The sequence below is a fragment of the Salvelinus alpinus genome, chromosome 6 (assembly GCF_045679555.1).
Source record: "Salvelinus alpinus chromosome 6, SLU_Salpinus.1, whole genome shotgun sequence".
Lineage (NCBI taxonomy): Eukaryota > Metazoa > Chordata > Actinopteri > Salmoniformes > Salmonidae > Salvelinus > Salvelinus alpinus.
The window spans coordinates 91,642,964-91,669,672 of record NC_092091.1 but is presented as its reverse complement, the minus strand read 5'-3'; the positions used below and the strand labels follow the sequence as shown (position 1 = coordinate 91,669,672).

General features: G+C 41.7%; 1 protein-coding gene across 1 annotated transcript in view; it reads right to left on the bottom strand.

Annotated features, from left to right (window-relative positions):
* Positions 1 to 26,709, bottom strand: part of LOC139579586 (uncharacterized) — a 149,812-nt gene that overhangs the window by 43,908 nt on the left and 79,195 nt on the right. The window contains exons 21-23 of the mRNA XM_071408340.1: positions 19,397 to 19,828; positions 16,249 to 16,692; positions 14,550 to 14,981 (exon numbers count right to left, since the gene is read on the bottom strand). Of these exons, the coding sequence (XP_071264441.1) occupies positions 14,550 to 14,981; positions 16,249 to 16,692; positions 19,397 to 19,828 (1,308 nt within the window). The remainder of the gene's footprint in view (positions 1 to 14,549; positions 14,982 to 16,248; positions 16,693 to 19,396; positions 19,829 to 26,709) is intronic.

Genomic DNA, 26,709 nt, shown 5'->3' with positions numbered 1-26,709 from the left:
ATGGCAACAAGCATTCTATTATAAAGGCTGTTATGGCAACAAGCGTTCTATTATAAAGGATGTCATGGCAACAAGCGTTCTATTATAAAGGCTGTCATGGCAACAATAGTTCTATCATAAAGGCTGTCATGGTAACAAGCGTTCGATTATAAAGGCTGTCATGGTAACAAGCGTTCTATTATAAAGGCTGTCATGGCAACAAGCGTTCTATTATGAAGGCTGTCATGGCAACAAGCGTTCTATTATAAAGGCTGGCATGGTAACAAGAGTTCTATTATGAAGGCTGTCATGGCAACAAGCGTTCTATTATAAAGGCTGTCATGGCAAGAAGCGTTCTATTAAAAAAGCTTTCATGGCAACAAGCTTTCTATTATAAAGGTTGTCATGGCAACAAACGTTCTATTATAAAGGCTGTCATGGAAACAATAGTTCTATCATAAAGGCTCTCATGTCAACAAGCTTTCTATTATAAACGCTGTCATGGCAACAAGAGTTCTATTATAAAGGCTGTCATGGTAACAAGCGTTCTATTATTAAGGTGGTCATGGTAACAAGCGTTCTATTATAAAGGCTGTCATGGCAACAAGTGTTCTATTATAAAGGCTGTCATGGTAACAAGCGTTCTATTATAAAGACTGTCTTGGTAACAAGCGTTATATAATAAAGGATGTCATGGCAACAAGTGTTCTATTATTAAGGTGGTCATGGTAACAAGCGTTCTATTATAAAGGCTGTCATGGCAACAAGTGTTCTATTATATAGGCTGTCATGGTAACACGCGTTCTATTATAAAGGCTGTCATGGTAACAAGTGTTCTATTATAAAGGCTGTCATGGCAACAAGCGTTCTATTATAAAGGCTGTCATGGCAAGAAGCGTTCTATTAAAAAAGCTTTCATGGCAACAAGCTTTCTATTATAAAGGTTGTCATGGCAACAAGCATTCTATTATAAAGGCTGTTATGGCAACAAGCGTTCTATTATAAAGGATGTCATGGCAACAAGCGTTCTATTATAAAGGCTGTCATGGCAACAATAGTTCTATCATAAAGGCTCTCATGTCAACAAGCTTTCTATTATAAACGCTGTCATGGCAACACGTGTTCTATTATAAAGGCTGTCATGGTAACAAGCGTTCTATTATAAAGGCTGTCTTGGTAACAAGCGTTCTATAATAAAGGATGTCATGGCAACAAGAGTTCTATTATAAAGGCTGTCATGGTAACAAGCGTTCTATTATTAAGGTGGTCATGGTAACAAGCGTTCTATTATAAAGGCTGTCATGGCAACAAGTGTTCTATTATAAAGGCTGTCATGGTAACAAGCGTTCTATTATAAAGGCTGTCTTGGTAACAAGCGTTCTATTATTAAGGTGGTCATGGTAACACGCGTTCTATAATAAAGGATGTCATGGCAACAAACGTTCTATTATAAAGGCTGTCATGGTAACAAGCGTTCTATTATTAAGGTGGTCATGGTAACAAGCGTTCTATTATAAAGGCTGTCATGGCAACAAGTGTTCTATTATAAAGGCTGTCATGGTAACAAGCGTTCTATTATAAAGACTGTCTTGGTAACAAGCGTTATATAATAAAGGATGTCATGGCAACAAGTGTTCTATTATTAAGGTGGTCATGGTAACAAGCGTTCTATTATAAAGGCTGTCATAGCAACAAGTGTTCTATTATATAGGCTGTCATGGTAACACGCGTTCTATTATAAAGGCTGTCATGGTAACAAGTGTTCTATTATAAAGGCTGTCATGGTAACAAGCGTTCTATTATAAAGGCTATCATGGCAACAAGCGTTCTATTATAAAGGCTGTCACGGCAACAACCGTTCTATTATAAAGGCTGTCATGGCAAGAAGCGTTCTATTATAAAGGTTGTCATGGCAACAAGCATTCTATTATAAAGGCTGTTATGGCAACAAGCGTTCTATTATAAAGGCTGTTATGGCAACAAGCGTTCTATTATAAAGGCTGTCATGGCAACAAGTGTTTTATTATAAAGGTTGTCATGGCAACAAGCTTTCTATTATAAAGGCTGTCATCGCAACAAGCGTGCTATTATAAAGGCTGTCATGGCAACACGTGTTCTATTATAAAGGCTGTCATGGTAACAAACGTTCTATTATAAAGGCTGTCATGGCAACAAGCGTTCTATTATAAAGGCTGTCATGGTAACAAGCGTTCTATTATTAAGGTGGTCATGGTAACAAGCGTTCTATTATAAAGGCTGTCATGGCAACAAGTGTTCTATTATAAAGGCTGTCATGGTAACAAGCGTTCTATTATAAAGACTGTCTTGGTAACAAGCGTTATATAATAAAGGATGTCATGGCAACAAGTGTTCTATTATTAAGGTGGTCATGGTAACAAGCGTTCTATTATAAAGGCTGTCATAGCAACAAGTGTTCTATTATATAGGCTGTCATGGTAACACGCGTTCTATTATAAAGGCTGTCATGGTAACAAGTGTTCTATTATAAAGGCTGTCATGGTAACAAGCGTTCTATTATAAAGGCTATCATGGCAACAAGCGTTCTATTATAAAGGCTGTCACGGCAACAACCGTTCTATTATAAAGGCTGTCATGGCAAGAAGCGTTCTATTATAAAGGTTGTCATGGCAACAAGCATTCTATTATAAAGGCTGTTATGGCAACAAGCGTTCTATTATAAAGGCTGTTATGGCAACAAGCGTTCTATTATAAAGGCTGTCATGGCAACAAGTGTTTTATTATAAAGGTTGTCATGGCAACAAGCTTTCTATTATAAAGGCTGTCATCGCAACAAGCGTGCTATTATAAAGGCTGTCATGGCAACACGTGTTCTATTATAAAGGCTGTCATGGTAACAAACGTTCTATTATAAAGGCTGTCATGGCAACAAGCGTTCTATTATAAAGGCTGTCATGGCAACAAGTGTTCTATTATAAAGGCTGTCATGGTAACACGCGTTCCATTATAAAGGCTGTCATGGTAACAAGCGTTCTATTATAAAGGCTGTCATGGTAACAAGCGTTCTATTATAAAGGCTGTCATGGCAACAAGTGTTCTATTATAAAGGCTGTCATGGTAAAACGTGTTCTATTATAAAGGCTGGCATGGCAACAAGCATTCTATTATAAAGGTTGTCATGGCAACAAGCGTTCTATTATAAAGGCTCTCATGGCAACAAGCGTTCTATTATAAAGGCTGTCATGGCAACAAGCGTTCTATTATAAAGGATGTCATTGCAACAAACGTTCGATTATAAAGGCTAACATGGCAACAAGCGTTTTATTATATAGGCTGTCATGGCAACAAGCGTTCTATTATAAAGGCTGTCATGGCAACAAGCGTTCTATTTTAAAGGCTGTCATGGCAACAGGCGTTCTATAATAAAGGATGTCATGGCAACAAGCGTACTATTATAAAGGCTGTCATGCTAACAAGCATTCTATTATAAAGGCTGTCATGGCAACAAGCGTTCTAATATAAAGCCTGTCATGGCAACAATAGTTTTATTTTAAAGGCTGTCATGGCAACAGGCGTGCTATTATAAAGGCTGTCATGGTAACGAGCGTTCTATTATAAAGGCTGTCATGGCACAAGCGTTCTATTATAACGGCTGACATGGCAACAAGCGTTCTATTATAAAGGCTGTCATGGCACAAGCGTTCTATTATAACGGCTGACATGGCAACAAGCGTTCTATTATAAAGGCTGTCATGGCAACAAGCGTTCTATTATAAAGGTTGTCATGGCATCAAGCTTTCTATTATAAAGGATGTCATCGCAACAAGCGTTCAATTATAAAGGCTGTCATGGCAACACGCGTTCTAATATAAAGCCTGTCATGGCAACAAGCGTTCTATTACAAAGGCTGTCATGGCAACACGTGTTCTATTATTAAGGTGGTCATGGTAACAAGCGGTCTATTATAAAGGCTGTCATGGCAACAAGTGTTCTATTATAAAGCATGTCATGGTAACACGCATTCTATTATAAAGGCTGTCATGGTAACAAGCGTTCGATTATAAAGGCTGTCATGGTAACAAGCGTTCTATTTTAAAGGCTGTCATGGCAACAGGCGTTCTATAATAAAGGATGTCATGGCAACAAGCGTACTATTATAAAGGCTGTCATGCTAACAAGTGTTCTATTATAAAGGCTGTCATGGCAACACGTGTTCTATTATAAAGGCTGTCATGGTAACAAACGTTCTATTATAAAGGCTGTCATGGCAACATGCATTCTATTATAAAGGCTGTCATGGTAACAAGCGTTCTATTATAAAGGATGTCATGGCAACAACCGTTCTATTATTAAGGCTGTCATGGTAACAAGCGTTCTATTATAAAGGCTGTCATGGCAACAAGTGTTCTATTATAAAGCCTGTCATGGTAACAAGCGTTCTATTATAAAGGCTGTCATGGTAACAAGCGTTCGATTATAAAGGCTGTCATGGTAACAAGCGTTCTATTATAAAGGCTGTCATGGCAACAAGCATTCTATTATGAAGGCTGTCATGGCAACAAGCGTTCTATTATAAAGGCTGGCATGGTAACAAGAGTTCTATTATAAAGGCTGTCATGGCAACAAGCGTTCTATTATAAAGGCTGTCATGGCAACAAGTGTTCTATTATATAGGCTGTCATGGTAACACGCGTTCTATTATAAAGGCTGTCATGGTAACAAGTGTTCTATTATAAAGGCTGTCATGGCAACAAGCGTTCTATTATAAAGGCTGTCATGGCAAGAAGCGTTCTATTAAAAAAGCTTTCATGGCAACAAGCTTTCTATTATAAAGGTTGTCATGGCAACAAGCATTCTATTATAAAGGCTGTTATGGCAACAAGCGTTCTATTATAAAGGATGTCATGGCAACAAGCGTTCTATTATAAAGGCTGTCATGGCAACAATAGTTCTATCATAAAGGCTCTCATGTCAACAAGCTTTCTATTATAAACGCTGTCATGGCAACACGTGTTCTATTATAAAGGCTGTCATGGTAACAAGCGTTCTATTATAAAGGCTGTCTTGGTAACAAGCGTTCTATAATAAAGGATGTCATGGCAACAAGAGTTCTATTATAAAGGCTGTCATGGTAACAAGCGTTCTATTATTAAGGTGGTCATGGTGTGACGACCCTCCCACTCTGTCTGCCGTATTCTCTCTTTGTTCTTGTTTCCTTATTAGGATGCCGGTGGGCGGAGTTGGGAGGGTCGTCAGCTACATGGGAAACACCTGGACCCACTGTCATAGGATAAAAGCACCACTTCCCCATTCATGGAGGAGACTCTCTCCATGCAGACACCTTTATAGATTTTGTTGTGGTTTTTGGTTGTTTGTTTTAGCATCTTTCAACACCCTGCATTATCACATTCATCCATGCAAAACATTCACTTACACTACTGATTACTGATTACACACACCATTTTATATTATACCTAGTTTCTTTATTTAATAAATATATATTTTGTTACTCCTTATCTCCACGTTGTCTCCCTTTTGTTACGGGCTTTGAGCCGGTTCGTGACAATGGTAACAAGCGTTCTATTATAAAGGCTGTCATGGCAACAAGTGTTCTATTATAAAGGCTGTCATGGTAACAAGCGTTCTATTATAAAGGCTGTCTTGGTAACAAGCGTTCTATTATTAAGGTGGTCATGGTAACACGCGTTCTATAATAAAGGATGTCATGGCAACAAACGTTCTATTATAAAGGCTGTCATGGTAACAAGCGTTCTATTATTAAGGTGGTCATGGTAACAAGCGTTCTATTATAAAGGCTGTCATGGCAACAAGTGTTCTATTATAAAGGCTGTCATGGTAACAAGCGTTCTATTATAAAGACTGTCTTGGTAACAAGCGTTATATAATAAAGGATGTCATGGCAACAAGTGTTCTATTATTAAGGTGGTCATGGTAACAAGCGTTCTATTATAAAGGCTGTCATAGCAACAAGTGTTCTATTATATAGGCTGTCATGGTAACACGCGTTCTATTATAAAGGCTGTCATGGTAACAAGTGTTCTATTATAAAGGCTGTCATGGTAACAAGCGTTCTATTATAAAGGCTATCATGGCAACAAGCGTTCTATTATAAAGGCTGTCACGGCAACAACCGTTCTATTATAAAGGCTGTCATGGCAAGAAGCGTTCTATTATAAAGGTTGTCATGGCAACAAGCATTCTATTATAAAGGCTGTTATGGCAACAAGCGTTCTATTATAAAGGCTGTTATGGCAACAAGCGTTCTATTATAAAGGCTGTCATGGCAACAAGTGTTTTATTATAAAGGTTGTCATGGCAACAAGCTTTCTATTATAAAGGCTGTCATGTCAACAAGCGTTCTATTATAAAGGTTGTCATGGCAACAAACGTTCGATTATAAAGGCTGCCATGGCAACAAGTGTTCTATTACAAAGGTTGTCATGGCAACAAGCGTTCTATTATAAAGGCTGTCATAGGAACACGTGTTCTATTATAAAGGCTGTCATGCATGGTAACAAACGTTCTATTATAAAGGCTGTCATGGCAACAATCGTTCTATTATAAAGGCTGTCATTGTAACAAGCGTTCTATTATAAAGGCTGTCATGGTAACAAACGTTCTATTATAAAGGATGTCATGGCAACAAGTGTTCTATTATAAAGGCTGTCATGGTAAGAAGGCTGTCATGGTAACAAGCAGTCTATTATAAAGGCTGTCATGGTAACAAGCAATCTATTATAAAGGCTTTCATGGTAACAAGCGTTCTATTATAAAGGCTGTCATGGTAACAAGCAATCTATTATAAAGGCTGTCATGGTAACACGGCTGTCATGGTAACAAGCGTTCTATTATCTCGAATCCAAGATGGCGTAGAAGTCGGACGTGTGTTTGTATTGTCCTGTATTGTCCTGTCGCGTGTAAATAGTAAATAGTCTTCGTATTTTTCGTATACATTTCGTATATATTTTAATTTCACTTTCCATCTAGGAACTGAATATACATTCCTACATTCCGCCTCACCCAATGTGGTACGGACCTGCTATTTTTTTATTCTTTAGAACCGTAACCCCAAGCAGAAGCTAGCCAGATAACTAGCTACTAGCTAGTAGTCAGTTAGCCACTGCTGCGGTCTTCACCCTCAACTCGGACACAGCCAGCTTCAATACCGGGCCAATACCTGCCTGTCTGCAAGCGCGATATCAACCCAGAGCATATAGGACTGCTTTTTCTCTACCACATCACCGGATTCCTGACGCAAGCTCTGGACAATTACACCGTATCATCACAGCTAGCTAGCTGCAACCGAGTGGCTACTACTGGCTAACACCTCTGTCCCGAAGCAAGCACCAGTTAGCCTTGAGCTAGCCTCGAGCTAGGCCCATCTGCCGGCTAGCTGCAAGCGCGATATCAACCCAGAGCATATAGGACTGCTTTTTCTCTACCACATCACCGGATTCCTGACGCAAGCTCTGGACAACTACACCGTATCATCACAGCTAGCTAGCTGCAACCGAGTGGCTACTACTGGCTAACACCTCTGTCCCGAAGCAAGCACCAGTTAGCCTTGAGCTAGCCTCGAGCTAGGCCCATCTGCCGGCTAGCTGCAAGCGCGATATCAACCCAGAGCATATAGGACTGCTTTTTCTCTACCACATCACCGGATTCCTGACGCAAGCTCTGGACAATTACACCGTATCATCACAGCTAGCTAGCTGCAACCGAGTGGCTACTACTGGCTAACACTTCTGTCCCGAAGCAAGCACCAGTTAGCCTTGAGCTAGCCTCGAGCTAGGCCCATCTGCCGGCTAGCTGAAGAGCTAGCGCCACTGCCACTGCCACGAAGCTAGCACCAGTTAGCAAACACAATTCTACAATTCACAACCTCTCTTTCGCCATCGCCATCTGGCTTGGATTCTCTGTCGACACAACCACGTCTGAGCAGACCCCCTCCGTCTGAGCAGACCACCCCCCGGGCTACTAACTTTAAACGCCGCGTGCTAGCTTAGTGGAGGCCTCCTCTGCTCCATCTACGGCTGCCCCCTGGACACTATGATCACTTGGCTACATAGCTGATGCATGCTTGACTGTCCATTAATTCACGGTACTCCATTCTGTTTATTTGTGTTTTATCTGTCGGCTCTGTGCTTTAACTCAGGATCTGTGTGTAGTTAATCCGACCCTCTCTGCCTAGTCGTCGCCATTTTTACCTGTTGTTGCTGTGTTAGACTAGCACCCTGTTATTGCTGCTGTTATCTTACCTGTTGTTTTAGCTAGCTCTCCCAATCAAGACCTGCAATCACTTTATGCCTTATTGTATGTCTCTCTCAAATATCAATATGCCTTGCATACTGTGGTTCAGGCTAGTTTTCATTGTCATTGTTTTGGTTTGCAATGGACCCTGTAGTTCCACTCTCCGTACCTCTGATACCCCCTTTGTCCCACCCCCCACACATGCGGTGACCTCACCCATTGAGACCAGCATGTCCAGAGATACAACCTCTCTTATCATCACCCAGTGCCTGGGCTTGCCTCCGCTGTACCCGCGCCCCTCCATACCGCTGTCTGCACATTATGCCCAGAATCTATTCTTCCACGCCCATAAATCTGCTCCTTTTATTCTTTGTCCCCAACGCTCTAGGCGACCAGTTTTGATAGCCTTTAGCCGCACCCTCATCCTACTACTCCTCTGTTCCTCGGGTGATGTGGAGGTAAACCCAGGCCCTGCATGTCCCCAGTCACCCTCATTTGTTGACTTCTGCGATCGAAAAAGCCTTGGCCTCATGCATGTCAACATCAGAAGCCTCCTCCCTAAGTTTGCCTTACTCACCGCTTTAGCACACTCTGCCAATCCTGATGTCCTTGCCGTGTCCGAATCCTGGCTTAGGAAGGCCACCAAAAATTCTGAGATTTCCGTACCCAACTATAACACTTTCCGTCAAGATAGAACTGCCAAAGGGGGAGGAGTTGCAATCTACTGCAGAGATAGCCTGCAAAGTTCTGTCATACTTTCCAGGTCTATGCCCAAACAGTTCGAACTTCTAATTTTAAAAATTCATCTCTCCAGAAATAAGTCTCTCACTGTTGCCGCCTGCTACCGACCCCCCTCAGCTCCCAGCTGTGCCCTGGACACCATCTGTGAATTGATCGCTCCCCATCTAGCTTCAGAGTTTGTTCTGTTAGGTGACCTAAACTGGGATATGCTTAACACCCCGGCAGTCCTACAATCCAAGCTTGATGCCCTCAATCTCACACAAATCATCAAGGAACCCACCAGGTACAACCCTAAATCCGTAAACATGGGCACCCTAATAGACATTATCCTGACCAACCTGCCCTCCAAATACACCTCTGCTGTCTTCAATCAAGATCTCAGCGATCACTGCCTCATTGCCTGTATCCGCCACGGGTCCGCGGTCAAACGACCACCCCTCATCACTGTCAAACGCTCCCTAAAACACTTCTGCGAGCAGGCCTTTCTAATCGACCTGGCCCGGGTACCCTGGAAGGATATTGACCTCATCCCGTCAGTTGAGGATGCCTGGTCATTCTTTAAATGTTACTTCCTCACCATATTAGACAAGCATGCTCCGTTCAAAAAATGCAGAACCAAGAACAGATATAGCCCTTGGTTCACTCCAGACCTGACTGCCCTCGACCAGCACAAAAACATCCTGTGGCGAACTGCAATAGCATCGAAGAGCCCCCGCGATATGCAACTGTTCAGGGAAGTCAGGAACCAATACACGCAGTCAGTCCCGAAAGCAAAGGCCAGCTTTTTCAAGCAGAAATTTGCATCCTGTAGCTCTAACTCCAAAAAGTTCTGGGATACTGTAAAGTCCATGGAGAACAAGAGCACTTCCTCCCAGCTGCCCACTGCACTGAGGCTAGGTAACACGGTCACCACCGATAAATCCGTGATAATCGAAGACTTCAACAAGCATTTCTCAATGGCTGGCCATGCCTTCCTCCTGGCGACTCCAACCTTGGCCAACAGCCCCGCCCCCCCCGCTGCTACTCGCCCAAGCCTCCCCAGCTTCTCCTTTACCCAAATCCAGATAGCAGATGTTCTGAAAGAGCTGGAAAACCTGGACCCATACAAATCAGCTGGGCTTGACAATCTGGACCCCCTATTTCTGAAACTGTCCGCCGCCATTGTCGCACCCCCTATTACCAGCCTGTTCAACCTCTCCTTCGTATCATCTGAGATCCCCAAGGATTGGAAAGCTGCCGCGGTCATCCCCCTCTTCAAAGGGGGAGACACCCTGGACCCAAACTGTTACAGACCTATATCCATCCTGCCCTGCCTATCTAAGGTCTTCGAAAGCCAAGTCAACAAACAGATCACTGACCATCTCGAATCCCACCGTACCTTCTCCGCTGTGCAATCCGGTTTCCGAGCCGGTCACGGGTGCACCTCAGCCACGCTCAAGGTACTAAACGACATAACCGCCATCGATAAAAGACATTACTGTGCAGCCGTCTTCATCGACCTGGCCAAGGCTTTCGACTCTGTCAATCACCATATTCTTATCGGCAGACTCAGTATCCTCGGTTTTTCTAATGACTGCCTTGCCTGGTTCACCAACTACTTTGCAGACAGAGTTCAGTGTGTCAAATCGGAGGGCATGTTGTCCGGTCCTCTGGCAGTCTCTATGGGGGTACCACAGGGTTCAATTCTCGGGCCGACTCTTTTCTCTGTATACATCAATGATGTTGCTCTTGCTGCGGGCGATTCCCTGATCCACCTCTACGCAGACGACACCATTCTATATACTTCCGGCCCTTCCTTGGACACTGTGCTATCTAACCTCCAAACGAGCTTCAATGCCATACAACACTCCTTCCGTGGCCTCCAACTGCTCTTAAACGCTAGTAAAACCAAATGCATGCTTTTCAACCGTTCGCTGCCTGCACCCGCACGCCCGACTAGCATCACCACCCTGGACGGTTCCGACCTAGAATATGTGGACATCTATAAGTACCTAGGTGTCTGGCTAGACTGCAAACTCTCCTTCCAGACTCATATCAAACATCTCCAATCCAAAATCAAATCAAGAATCGGCTTTCTATTCCGCAACAAAGCCTCCTTCACTCACGCCGCCAAACTTACCCTAGTAAAACTGACTATCCTACCGATCCTCGACTTCGGCGATGTCATCTACAAAATAGCTTCCAACACTCTACTCAGCAAACTGGATGCAGTTTATCACAGTGCCATTCGTTTTGTTACTAAAGCACCTTATACGACCCACCACTGCGACCTGTATGCCCTAGTCGGCTGGCCCTCGCTACATGTTCGTCGTCAGACCCACTGGCTCCAGGTCATCTACAAGGCTATGCTAGGTAAAGTGCCGCCTTATCTCAGTTCACTGGTCACGATGGCTACACCCACCCGCAGCACGCGCTCCAGCAGGTGTATCTCACTGATCATCCCTAAAGCTAAAACCTCATTTGGACGCCTTTCCTTCCAGTTCTCTGCTGCCTGCGACTGGAACGAATTGCAAAAATCTCTGAAGTTGAAGACTTTTATCTCCCTCAACAACTTTAAAAATCTGCTATCCGAGCAGCTAACCGATCGTTGCAGCTGTACATAGTCCATCTGTAAACTACCCACCCAATTTACCTACCTCACCCCCCATACTGCTTTTATTTATTTACTTTTCTGCTCTTTTGCACACCAGTATCTCTTCTTGCACATGATCATCTGATGATTTATCACTCCAGTGTTAATCTGCTAAATTGTAATTATTCGATTTATTGCCTACCTCATGCCTTTTGCACACATTGTATATAGATTCTCTTTTTTTCTACCATGTTATTGACTTGTTTATTGTTTACTCCATGTGTAACTCTGTGTTGTCTGTTCACACTGCTATGCTTTATCTTGGCCAGGTCGCAGTTGCAAATGAGAACTTGTTCTCAACTAGCCTACCTGGTTAAATAAAGGTGAAATAAAAATAAAAAAATAAATAAAGGCTGCCATGGTAACTGCAATATTAGTGGATCGTTTTTTTCTCAAGACTTGAGTGTCATTTGCAGTAAAGTCTAGGCAACAAATAACATTGGATTGCTTTCTTTACATTTTTTAGCTGTGAGTTTGGTTGAACCACTTTATATTTGACACACAGAGACTGATCGTGTAGATCATGTTCTGTGTTACTTAATTAGTTAAAACCTGCATTTCCCCCTAGCAGGGATTTATTACATGTTTCAGTGCAACAAAAAGTGTCACCTTTTTGGGCCTCACCAGTTTACATCCCTGTACACCTGTACACCGTTAGGTCCATAAGCATTTGGACACTGACAGAATGTGCATAATTCTGTCTCTGCCACAAAGGATCGGAAAGGAAGCAATCTAGATGTGCTTTCCAGTGTAGACTTTCATCTTTAATTTGAGGGCTTTGTCAAAATTATTTTATGAACCGTGTAGGAATTACAACCATTCTCATACCTACCTATTTTTATACATAGGCCCCGCAATTTTAGGGGATCAAAAGTAATTGGACAAACTAACATAATCCTAAATTAAATTGTGAGTTTTAACAGTTGGTTAAACTTGAAGGGAGCTTAGGTGGGTGAGAAGTGGAGTTTGGTGGTTAAAACTGTGGAGAAGAGGTTCGTTCCCACTTTCTCAGCAACCAGACTCATTCAAGTGGACCAAGTAAAGCAAGGAAATCATGTATTATGAATAGATGGGAAACTAAATTCACAGTAAAAGCATTCAAATGTATTGTCATGTTTTTAAGAACAAAAATAGGTGACAGGTTTGTGAATCCTGAGCAGAAGGCCTTTTAAAGTCTGTAACCAATAGACATCACCAGATGCTGGGTTTCATCCCTGGTGTTGCTCTGCCAGGCCTTTACTGCAGCTGTCTTCAGTTCCTGCTTGTTCTTGGTGCGTTTTGCCTTCAGTTTTGCCTTCAGCAAGTGAAATGGATGCTCAATTGGATTCAGGTCAGGTGATTGACTTGGCCATTGCAGAACATTCCACTTCTTTGCCTTAAAAAAGTATTGGTTTGCTTTGGCAGTATGCTTCGGGTCATTGTCCATCTGCGCTGTGAAGCGCCGTCCAATGAGTTTTGAAGCATTTGGCTGAATCTGAGCAGATAACATAGCCCAATAAATACCAGTTCCATTGGTAGCCATATACTACCTCCACCATGCTTCACAGATGAGGTGCTTCGGATCATGAGCAGCAGTTCCTTCCTTTCTCCATACTCTTCTCTTCCCATAATTCTGGTACAAGTTGATCTTTGTCTCATCTGTCCATAGGATGTTGTTCCAGATCTGTCCAGAACTGTTTTTTTGGCAAACTCTAATCTGGTCTTCCTGTTTTTGAGGTTTACCAATGGTTTACATCTTGTGGAAAACCATCTGTATTTACTCTGGTGAAGTCTTGATTGTTGACTTTAACACAGATACGCCAACCTCCTGGAGGGTGTTCTTCATCTGGCCAACTGTTGTGAAAAAGGTTTTTCTTCACCAGGGAAGGAATTCTTCTGTCATCCACCACAGTTGTTTTCCGTGGTCTTCCGGGCCTTTTGGTGTTCCTGACGTTCCTGAGCTCACCGGTGTGTTATTTATTTTTAAGAATGTACCAAATAATTGATTTGGCCACACCTAATGTTTTTGCTATCTCTCGGATGGGTTTGTTTAGATTGTTCAGCCTAATGATGGCTTGCTTCACTGGCAGTGACAGCTCTTTGGACTTCATATTGAGGGTTAACAGCAACACAAATGCAAATGCCACACTTGAAAACAACTCCAGACCTTTTATCCGCTTCCTTGTAAATAAACTAATGAGGGAATAACAAACACCTGGCCAAGCTGAGCAGCTAATTGTCCAATTACTTTTGGTCCTTTTTGGTCCCTCAACTCCAATATGCTGTGGTAGACAGCTAAAATAATACTAACTTGGTCAACGTCTAAATATTTATGGACCTGACTGTATGAAGCAGTTATACATTTACATTATCTGCTTTTGTTTTGTATAAGTCTTTAACCTCAAACACTTTCACAATATCTGGGTAACATTTGGTATGTCAACATCTGTTATGTCAGAAAATCTGAATATAAATGTTACCAGGTTTCTACAAGTGTCACACCCTGGCCTTAGTTATCTTTGTTTTCTTTATTATTTTAGTTAGGTCAGGGTGTGACATGGGGGATGTTTGTGTTTTGTATTGTCTAGGGTTTTTTGTATGTTTATGGGGCAGTGTTCAGTCTAGGTGTATGTATGTCTATGGTTGCCTAGATTGGTTCTCAATTAGAGACAGCTGTCTATTGTTGTCTCTGATTGGGAACCATATTTAGGCAGCCATATTCATTAGGTAGTTCGTGGGTGATTGTCTATGTGTAGTGTTTAGTGTCAGCACTATTTGTTATATAGCTTCATGTTCGTTTGTTGTTTTGTATAGTTTGTCAAGTGTTCTTCGCCTTCGTTTATTGAATATGTATTCATTTCATGCTGCGCCTTGGTCCTCCTCTCTTCAATGTTACGACGAACGTGACAACAAGACAGTAATCACTAGCATCACATGATCACTAACCACCACACATGTTCAGACTCACCTCAGCTGTGAGATGTAGGGCAGACACTGAAGGAAACTCCTCACTTCACTCTCTTCATCTGACCAGCCCTTCAGCTTTACTGGTTTCTTCTCTGGTTGGAGTTTCAGCACTTCTAGGAGGAGGGAGGCCTTTCTCTCTGAGAGGTCTATGGACCAGACTGCAGGAGCTGACTGGTAAACTGGCTGTAATGCTGGAAGGACACTCCTGCCTGTTTGAGTCTCATAGTCCTTCACATGTGAGTACAGATCCAGCAGGAAATCACTCTGTTTAGAAATGTATCCATTGGGAAAAGGAAATGATCTGTAAGTCCCCACTGATGATACCAGCTTCAGTGTCTTCTCTCCTGTCTGCTCCTCCCACTCTGCTGCTTGAGACAGGAGATCCACCAGGAACTTGATCTGCTTTGAGGGATCAGACCTCCATGGACAGAGACTGCAACAAGGACAGTAACAGCTGATTCATACATGGATGAACACATTAAACCAGTCATAGTTAAAGATATATGAAGTAGTTATACATTTACATAATGTGATTTGGTTATATGTTAATGTATTTAATTTTAGAGACATTCACATGATTTATCTGTGACATTTAGTAATGCAACATTAGTTATGTCAGGAAATGGGCTGATAAATGTTCCCAGATTCACCAACATGTGTAGTTTTATACGGAGCCTTCACCGTGTGCTGCCACTTTGCATCTGCAGTCAGAAAGGAGACTCTCTGGGGGGCAGTTTGATAGTGGTGATGCTGAACAACTCTGGTTAATTTTCCCTTATCCCTCTCTCTCTCTTCTCCCGTGTTCTCTTCCCTCTCTCTCTCTTTCATATCTCTCCTCTATCCCCTAATACCTTCCCGTTCTCTCCCCTCTCTCCCATCCCTCTCTCTCTTTTCCCTCTGTCTCTTCCCTATCGCTCTTTTCCCTCTCTCTCTCCCCCCCCCTCTCTGTCTTCTCTCTTCTCCTCTCTCTTCCCTCTTTCTCTCCAGTGCTTTACACTGCAGCAGACTTTATTATTGTTTTTAATGCTCTTTCCTTTGAGGTTCAGCATCGCTGGACTATTATTGTCCTGCCAGACGTATTTGGGTTGACATTTTAGTTAAAGGGAGGTTTCTTGCCAGTTTATTGTGTCTTGTTATTTGAACTGTATTGGTGTGGTACTAATGACATGTGGCCCAGAAGATTGTGGACATTTTAAGGCCTTTGTTTGTCTATGACCCCCCACCATTCATACCCTCTGCACTCCTCCACTGGGAGGTAATACAGATTACTGCAAATCCTCTAATGTTGATGACTGGGTTCTTTCTGTAAATAGTTTCTATGAAGTTGCCGTTAAATTGCTCTGCCATCATTATTGTATGAGGTATTATTGGTGGGGTTACCCCTGTGCTGTGATGGGTGTTTTATATGGTGTGTCTTATCTTTTCTCTCCACTGGCTATCTGGCTAACAGGCTACACTCTAGACAGTCTCTTCTGCTGATGTGTGTGTGTCTGGTAGTGGGTCTCTCTCTATCCTACTCTTTTCCTTTCAGCAGGGTTAATACCTGCCTGGCGCCCCAACAAAATCTTTACCTTCACCCCTCTCTAACAATACCGCTACAAGATTTACCAACACTTGAAGTTTTATATGTCAAATGTTTCTACAAGATAATAACCACTAGCATCACATGATCACTAACCACCACACATGTTCAGACTCACCTCAGCTGTGAGATGTAGGGCAGACACTGAAGGAAACTCCTCACTTCACTCTCTTCATCTGACCAGCCCTTCAGCTCTACTGGTTTCTTCTCTGGTTGGAGTTTCAGCACTTCTAGGAGGAGGGAGGCCTTTCTCTCTGAGAGGTCTATGAACCAGACTGCAGGAGCTGACTGGTAAACTGGCTGTAATGCTGGAAGGAAACTCCTGCCTGTTTGAGTCTCATAGTCCTTCACACGTGAGTACAGATCCAGCAGGAAAACACTCTGTTTAGAATTGTCTCTGTAAATGTCTCCATTGGGAAAAGGAAAGGTGCTGTAAGTACACACTGATGATACCAGCTTCAGTGTCTTCTCTCCTGTCTGCTCCTCCCACTCTGCTGCTTGAGACAGGAGATCCACCAGGAACTTGATCTGCTTTGAGGGATCAGACCTCTGTGGATAGAAACTGCAACAAGGACAGTAACAGCTGATTCAGACATGGATGAACACATGAAACCAGTCATAGTTAAAGATATATGAAGTAGTTATAAATTTACATACTGTGATTTGGTTATATGTTAAAGTATTTAATTTTAGAGACATTCACATTATTTATATGTGGCATTTAGTAATGCACCATTAGTTATGTCAGGAAATGGGCTGATAAATGTTCCCAGATTCACCAACATGTGTAGTTTTATATGGAGCCTTCACCGTGTGCTGCCACTTTGGATCAGCAGTCAGAAAGGAGACGCTCTGGGGGGCAGTTTGATAGTGGTGATGCTAAACAACTCTTGATTATCTTCCTTCTTCCCTCTCTCTCTCTCTCTGTCTCTCTCTTCCATTTTCCCTCTCTTCTCTCTCTTCCCTCTCTCTCTTCCCTCGCTCTCTCTCTTTCTCTACCACCTCTCTCTCTCTTCCCTATCTCGCTCTCTTCCCTCCTTCTCTCCCTCTCTCTCTCTCCCTCTCCCTCTATTTCTCTTCCATCTCTCTATTTCTCTTCCCTCTCTCATTCTCTTCCCTCTCTCTATTTCTCTTCCCTCTCTCATTCTCTTCCCTCTCTCTATTTCTTCCCACTTCTTTCTCTTCCATCTCTCTCTATTTATCTTCCCTCTCTCATTCTCTACCCTCTCTTTCCTCTCTCTTTCTCTTCCCTTCTCTCTCTTCCATCTTCTCTCTCTTCCCTCTTCTCTCTCTTCCCTATTTCTCCTTCTCTTCCCTCTCTCTCTCTCTCTCTCTCTATTCTCTTTCCCTCTTTCCTCTCTTCCTCTCTCGCCCTCTCTCTTCCTCGCTCTCCCTTCCGTCTATCTCTCTTCTCTCTCTTCTCTTCCCTCTTACTCTTCCCTCTCACTATTCCCCCTCTCTCTCTCCTCCTCTTCCCTCTCTATCTCTCATTCCCTCATACTTCTTTCTTTCTCTGTACCCTCTCTCTCTCTTCCCTCTCTCGCTCTTCCCTCTTTCTCTCTCTTCTCTCTCTTCCCTTTTCCCTCTCTCTTCCCTTTTCCCTCTCTCTCTCTCTCCTCTCTTCCCTCTCTCTCCTCCCTCTCTCTCTCTTCCCTCCCTCTTTCTTCCCTCTCTATCTTTCTCTTCGCTGTCAAATTCTGTTCGATATTCTCTCTCTTCCCTCTTCTTTCTCTTCCCTCTCTCTCTTTCTCTTCCCCGTCTCTTCCCTTTCTCTTCCCTCTCATTCTTTCTCTCCCCCTCTATTTCCCCTCTCTCTTCCCTCTCTCTCTCCCTCTCTCTCTTCTCTCTCTTCTCTCTCATCCCTCTTCCCTCTCTCTCATCTCTCTTCCCTCTCTCTCTCTCTTCCCTCTCACACTCTTCCCTCTCACACTCTTCCCTCTCTCTCTCTCTCATTCCTATTCCCTCTCTCGCTCGTCATCTCTTCCCTCTCTCTTTATTCTCTCTCTTCCCTCTTCCCTCTCTCTTTCTTCTCTCTCTTCCCTCTTCCCTCTCTCTACTCTCTCCCTCTTACTTCCCCATCTCTCTTCTCCTCTCTCTCTCTTCCCCATTTCTCTCCCTCTCTGCCCTCTCTCTCTCCTCCCCCTCTCTCTCTTCCCTATCATCTCTCTCTTCTATCTCTCCCCTATTCCCTCTCTTTCGCATACTCTCTTCCCTCTTTCCTCTCTCTCTCTCTCTCTCTCTTCCCTCTCTCTTCTCTCTCTCTTCTATCTCCCTTCTATCTCTCTCTCTCACACACACTCTTCCCTCTCTCTCTCTCTTTCCTATTCCCTCTCTCGCTGATCTTCTCTTCCCTCTCTCTCTCTAATCACCCCTGTCATGTTTTGTCATTGATTATCATGTCTTGTCCCTGTGCTTCCCCTTCTATTCGTTTCCCTCTGCTGGTCTTATTAGGTTCTTTCCCTCTTTCTATCCCTCTCTCTCCCCCTCCCTCTCTCCCTCTCTCGCTCTCTCTCTCTATCGTTCCGTTCCTGCTCCCAGCTGTTCCTCATTTTCCTAACTACCTCATTTACTCTTTCACACCTGTCCCCTATTTTGCCCTCTGATTAGAGTCCCTATTTCTCCCTCTGTTTTCCGCTTCTGTCCTTGTCGGATCCTTGTTTGATGTTTGCTGTTCTGTGTCCTTGTTCCGCCCTGTCGTGTTTCCGCCTTCTTCAGATGCTGCGTGTGAGCAGGTATCTATATCAGCTACGGCCTGCGCCTTCCCGAAGCGACCTGCAGTCTGTGGTCGCGTATCCAGTTGTTCCCCTCTACTGCCTAGAGGATTTCAGTTTTCCTGGTTGACTTTACCTGAGATTATTTCCAGGATTATCGTTTTTGTTATAGACTGGAATAAAGACTCTGTTTCTGTTAAGTCGCTTTTGGGTCCTCATTCACCAGCATAACAACCCCTGTGCTGTGATGGGTGTTTTATATGTTGTGTCTTATCTTTTCTCTCCACTGGCTATCTGGCTAACAGGCTACACTCTAGACAGTCTCTTCTGCTGATGTGTGTGTGTCTGGTAGTGGGTCTCTCTCTATCCTACTCTTTTCCCGTCGGCAGAGTTAATACCTGCCTGGCGCCCCAACAAAATCTTTACCTTTACCCCTCTCTAACAATACTGCTACACAATTTACCAACACTTTAAGTTTTATATGTCAAATGTTTCTACAAGATAATAATCACTAGCATCACATAATCACTAACCACCACACATGTTCAGACTCACCTCAGCTGTGAGATGTAGGGCAGACACTGAAGGAAACTCCTCACTTCACTCTCTTCATCTGACCAGCCCTTCAGCTCTACTGGTTTCTTCTCTGGTTTGAGGTTCAGCACTTCTAGGAGGAGGGAGGCCTTTCTCTCTGAGAGGTCTATGGACCAGACTGCAGGAGCTGACTGGTAAACTGGCTGTAATGCTGGAAGGAAACTCCTGCCTGTTTGAGTCTCATAGTCCTTCACATGTGAGTACAGATCCAGCAGGAAATCACTCTGTTCAGAATTGTCTCGATAGGGAAAAGGAAAGGTGCTGTAAGTACACACTGATGATACCAGCTTCAGTGTCTTCTCTCCTGTCTGCTCCTCCCACTCTGCTGCTTGAGACAGGAGATCCACCAGGAACTTGATCTGCTTTGAGGGATCAGACCTCTGTGGATAGAAACTGCAACAAGGACAGTAACAGCTGATTCAGACATATGAAGATATATGAAGTAGTTATACATTTACATAATGTGTTTTGGTTATAAGTACATTTATTTAATTTTAGAGACATTCACATTATTTATCTGTGACATTTAGTAATGCAACATTAGTTACGTCAGGAAATGGGCTGATAAATGTTCTAGGATTCACCAACATGTGTAGTTTTATACGGAGCCTTCACCGTGTGCTGCCACTTTGCATCAGCAGTCAGAAAGGAGACTCTCTGGGGGGCAGTTTGATAGTGGTGATGCTGAAGAACTCTGGTTTATTTTCTCTCTTCCCTCTCCCTCTTGTCTCTCTCTCTTCCCTCTCTCTCCTCTCTCTTCCCTCATGCTCTTTCTCTTCCCCCTCTCTCGCTCTCATCACCTCTCTCTCTCTCTCAAATTCAAGCTGCTTTAATGGCATGAAAAACATTGTGTCAATATTGCAGCAATGTATAAATAAAATAAAATTATAAACAATAACAAATAATAATATAAAATGGCAGTAAATAATAATACAAAATTAAATACAAAAATAATAACAATAAAATGGTAACAGTCAATAGTAGAATGTAATGTAAAAAATATAAAAAAATAAATATGGAAAATGAAAATATAACTAACTTATAACTAAATAACAGTTATCTTCACCATTACATCAGTACTACTACTACTATCATAATTACTACTACTACTATCATCATCATTACTACTTCCACTACCATCATCATTACTACTACTACCATCATCATTACTACTACTACCACCATCATCACTACTACTACTACCACCATCATCATTACTACTACTACCACCATCATCACTACTACTACTACTACCATCATCACTACTACCACCACTACCATCATTACGTCAGTACTACAACTTCAACCATCATTATCACTACTACCATCATCATTACTACTACTACCACCACCACCACCATCATTATTACTAATACCACCATTACATCAGTACTACTACAACCATCAACATTACTACTACCACTACCATCATCATTACTACTACTACTACTACCATCATCATTACTACTACTACTACCATCATCATTACTAGTACTACCACCACCATCATTACTACTACTACCATCATTACTACTACCACCACCACCATCATCATTACCACAACCACCATCATCATTACTACTACTACCACCATCATCATTACTACTACTACTACCATCATCATTACTACTACCCACCACCACCACCATCATCATTACTACTACTACCACCACCATCATCATTACTACTACTACTACCATCATCATTACTACTACTACTACCATCATCATTACTACTACTACTACCATCATCATTACTACTACTACCACCACCATCATTACATCAGTACTACTACTACCATCATTACTACTACTACCACCACCACCACCCACCACCACCATCATTACTACTACTACTACCATCATCATCACTACTACTACCACCACCACCATCATCATTACTACTACTACCATCATAATTACTACTACTACCACCACCACCACCATCATTACTACTACCACCATCATTACATCAGTACTACTACTACCATCATCATTACTACTACTACCACCACCATCATCATTACTACTACTACCACCACCATCATCATTACTACTCATTACATCAGTACTACTACTACCATCATCATTACTACTACTACCACCACCATCATCATTACTACTACCACCACCACCACCACCACCATCATTACATCAGTACTACCACTACCATCATTACATCAGTACTACTACTACCACCACCATCATCATTACTACTACTACTACCATCATCATTACTACTACTACCACCACCACCACCACTCATCATACTACTACTACTACACTACTACCATCATCATTACTACTACCACCACCACCATCATCATTACTACTACTACTACCATCATCATTACTACTACTACCACCATCATCATTACTACTACTACCACCATCATCATTACTACTACTACCACCGCCACCACTACCATCATTACTACTACTACTACTACCATCATCATTACTACTACTACCACCATCATCATCATTACTACTACTACTACCATCATTACTACTACTACTACCACCATCATCATTACTACTACTACCATAATCATTACTACTACTACTACCATCATCATTACTACTACTACCACCATCATCATTACTACTACTACCATCATCATTACTACTACTACCACCATCATCATTACTACTACTACCATCATCATTACTACTACTACCATCATCATTACTACTACTACCACCATGTAATCAGTACTAGTACTACCACCATCATCATTACTACTACTACCATAATCATTACTACTACCACCACCATCATCATTACCACCACCACCATCATCATTACTACTACTACTACCACCACCATCATCATTACTACTACTACTACCATCATCATTACTACTACTACTACCATCATCATTACTACTACTACTACCATAATCATTACTACTACTACTACCATCATCATTACTACTACCACCACCACCATCATCATTACTACTACTACTACCACCACCATCATCATTACTACTACTACTAGCGTCATCATTACTACTACCACCACCACCACCATCATCATTACTACTACTACTACCACCACCATCATCATTACTACTACTACTAGCGTCATCATTACTACTACTACCACCACCACCATCATCATTACCACAACCACCATCATCATTACTACTACTACCACCATAATCATTACCACTACCACTACCATCATCTTTACTACTGCTACTACCATAATCATTACTACTACTACTACCATAATCATTACTACTACTACTACCATAATCATTACTACTACTACCATAATCATTACTACTACTACTACCATAATCATTACTACTACTACTACCATCATCATTACTACTACTACCACCACCACCACCATCATCATTACTACTACTACTACCATCATCATTACTACTACTACCACCACCACCACCATCATCATTACTACTACCACTACCATCATCATTACTACTACCACTACCATCATCATTACTACTACTACTACTACTACCATAATCATTACTACTACTACTACCATAATCATTACTACTACTACTACCATAATCATTACTACTACTACTACCATAATCATTACTACTACTACTACCATAATCATTACTACTACTACTACCATAATCATTACTACTACTACTACCATAATCATTACTACTACTACTACCATAATCATTACTACTACTACTACCATAATCATTACTACTACTACTACCATAATCATTACTACTACTACCATAATCATTACTACTACTACTACCATAATCATTACTACTACTACCATAATCATTACTACTACTACTACCATAATCATTACTACTACTACTACCATAATCATTACTACTACTACTACCATAATCATTACTACTACTACTACCATAATCATTACTACTACTACTACCATAATCATTACTACTACTACTACCATAATCATTACTACTACTACTACCATAATCATTACTACTACTACTACCATAATCATTACTACTACTACCACCACCATCATTACATCAGTACTACTACTACATCATCATCATTGCATCAGTACTACTACTACCATCATCATTACTACTACTACCACCACCATCATTGCATCAGTACTACTACTACCATCATCATTACTACTACAACCACCACCATCATTAAATCAGTACTACTACTACCATCATCATTACTACTACTACCACTACCATCATTACATCAGTACTACTTCTACCATCATCATTACTACAACTACCACCACCATCATCATAACTACAACCACCATCATCATTACTACTACTACCACCATCATTACTACTACTACCAACACCACCACCACCATCATTACATCAGTACTACTACTACCACTACTACCATCATCATTACTACAACTACCACCACCATCATCATAACTACCACCACCATCATCATTACTACTACTACCATCATCATTACTACTACTACCAACACCACCACCACCATCATTACATCAGTACTACTACTACCACTACTACCATCATCATTACTACAACTACCACCACCACCATCATCATAACTACCACCACCATCATCATTACTATGACTACCATCATCATTACTACTACTACCACCACCACCACTACCATCATTACATCAGTACTACTACTACCACTACTACCATCATCATTACTACCACCACCATCATCATTACTACTACTACTACCATCATCATTACTACTACTACCACCACCACCACTACTATCATTACATCAGTACTACCAATACCATCATTATTACTACTAATACCACCAGCACCACTACCATTATTACTACTACTACTACTACCATCATCATTACTACTACCACCACCATCATCATTACTACTACTACTACCACCACCACTACCATCATTACTACTACTACTACTACCATCATTATTACTACTACCACCACTACCATCATCATTACTACTACTACCACCACCACCACTACCATCATTACTACTACTACTACCCCCATCATCATTACTACTACTACTACCATCATCATTACTACTACTACTACTACCATCATCATTACTACTACTACCACCACCATCATCATTACTACTACTACCACCATCATCATTACTACTACTACCACCACTACCACTACCATCATTACTACTACTACTACTACCATCATCATTACTACTACCACCACCATCATCATTACTACTACTACTACCACCACCACTACCATCATTACTACTACTACTACTACCATCATCATTACTACCACCACCATCATCATTACTACTACTACCACCACCACCACCATCATCATTACTACTACTACTACCATCATCATTACTACTACTACCACCACCATCATCATTACTACTACTACTACCATCATCATTACTACTACTACCACCACCACCACTACCATCATTACATCAGTACTACCACTACCATCATTATTACTACTACTACCACCACCATCATCATTACTACTTCTACTACCATCATCATTACTACTACTACTACCACCACCACTACCATCATTACATCAGTACTACCACCACCATCATCATTACTACTACTACCACCACCATCATCATTACTACTACTACTACCATCATCATTACTACTACTACCACCACCACCACTACCATCATTACATCATTACTACTACTACTACCATCATCATTACTACTACTACCACCATCATCATTACTACTACTACTACCATCATCATTACTACTACTACCACCACCACCACTACCATCATTACTACTACTACTACTACTACTACCATCATCATTACTACTACCAGCACTACCATCATCATTACTACTACCACCACCATCATCATTACTACTACTACCACCACCACCACCATCATCATTACTACTACTACTACCATCATCATTACTACTACTACCACCATCATCATTACTACTACTACTACCATCATCATTAATACTACTACCACCATCATCATTACTACTACTACCACCGCCATCATTACATCAGTACTACTACTACCATCATCAGTACTACTACTACGACCACCATTATTACATCAGTACTACTACTACCATCATCATTACTACTACTACCACTACCATCATTACATCAGTACTACTACTACCATCATCATTACTACAACTACCACCACCATCATCATAACTACCACCACCATCATCATTACTACTACTACCATCATCATTACTACTACTACCAACACCACCACTACCATCATTACATCAGTACTACTACTACCACTACTACCATCATCATTACTTCAACTACCACCACCATCATCATTACTACTACTACTACCATCATCATTACTACTACTACCACCACCACCACTACCATCATTACATCAGTACTACCACTACCATCATTATTACTACTAATACCACCAGCACCACTACCATCATTACTACTACTACTACTACCATCATCATTACTACTACCACCACCATCATCATTACTACTACTACTACCACCACCACTACCATCATTACTACTACCACCACTACCATCATCATTACTACTACTACCACCATCATCATTACTACTACTACCACCACCACCACTACCATCATTACTACTACTACTACCACCATCATCATTACTACTACTACTACTACCATCATCATTACTACTACTACCACCACCATCATCATTACTACTACTACCACCACCATCATCATTACTACTACTACCACCATCATCATTACTACTACTACCACCACCACCACTACCATCATTACTACTACTACTACTACCATCATCATTACTACTACCACCACCATCATCATTACTACTACTACTACCACCACCATCATCATTACTACTACTACTACCACCACCACTACCATCATTACTACTACTACTACTACCATCATCATTACTACTACCACCACCATCATCATTACTACTACCACCACCATCATCATTACATTACTACTACCACCACCACCATCATCATTACTACTACTACTACCACCACCACCATCATCATTACTACTACTACCACCACCACCACCATCATCATTACTACTACTACCACCATCATCATTACTACTACTACCACCACCATCATCATTACTACTACTACTACTACCATCATCATTACTACTACTACCACCACCACCACTCATCATTACTACTACTACTACCACCACCATCATCATTACTACTACTACCACCACCATCATCATTACTACTACTACTACCATCATCATTACTACTACTACCACCACCACCACTACCATCATTACATCATTACTACTACTACTACCATCATCATTACTACTACTAC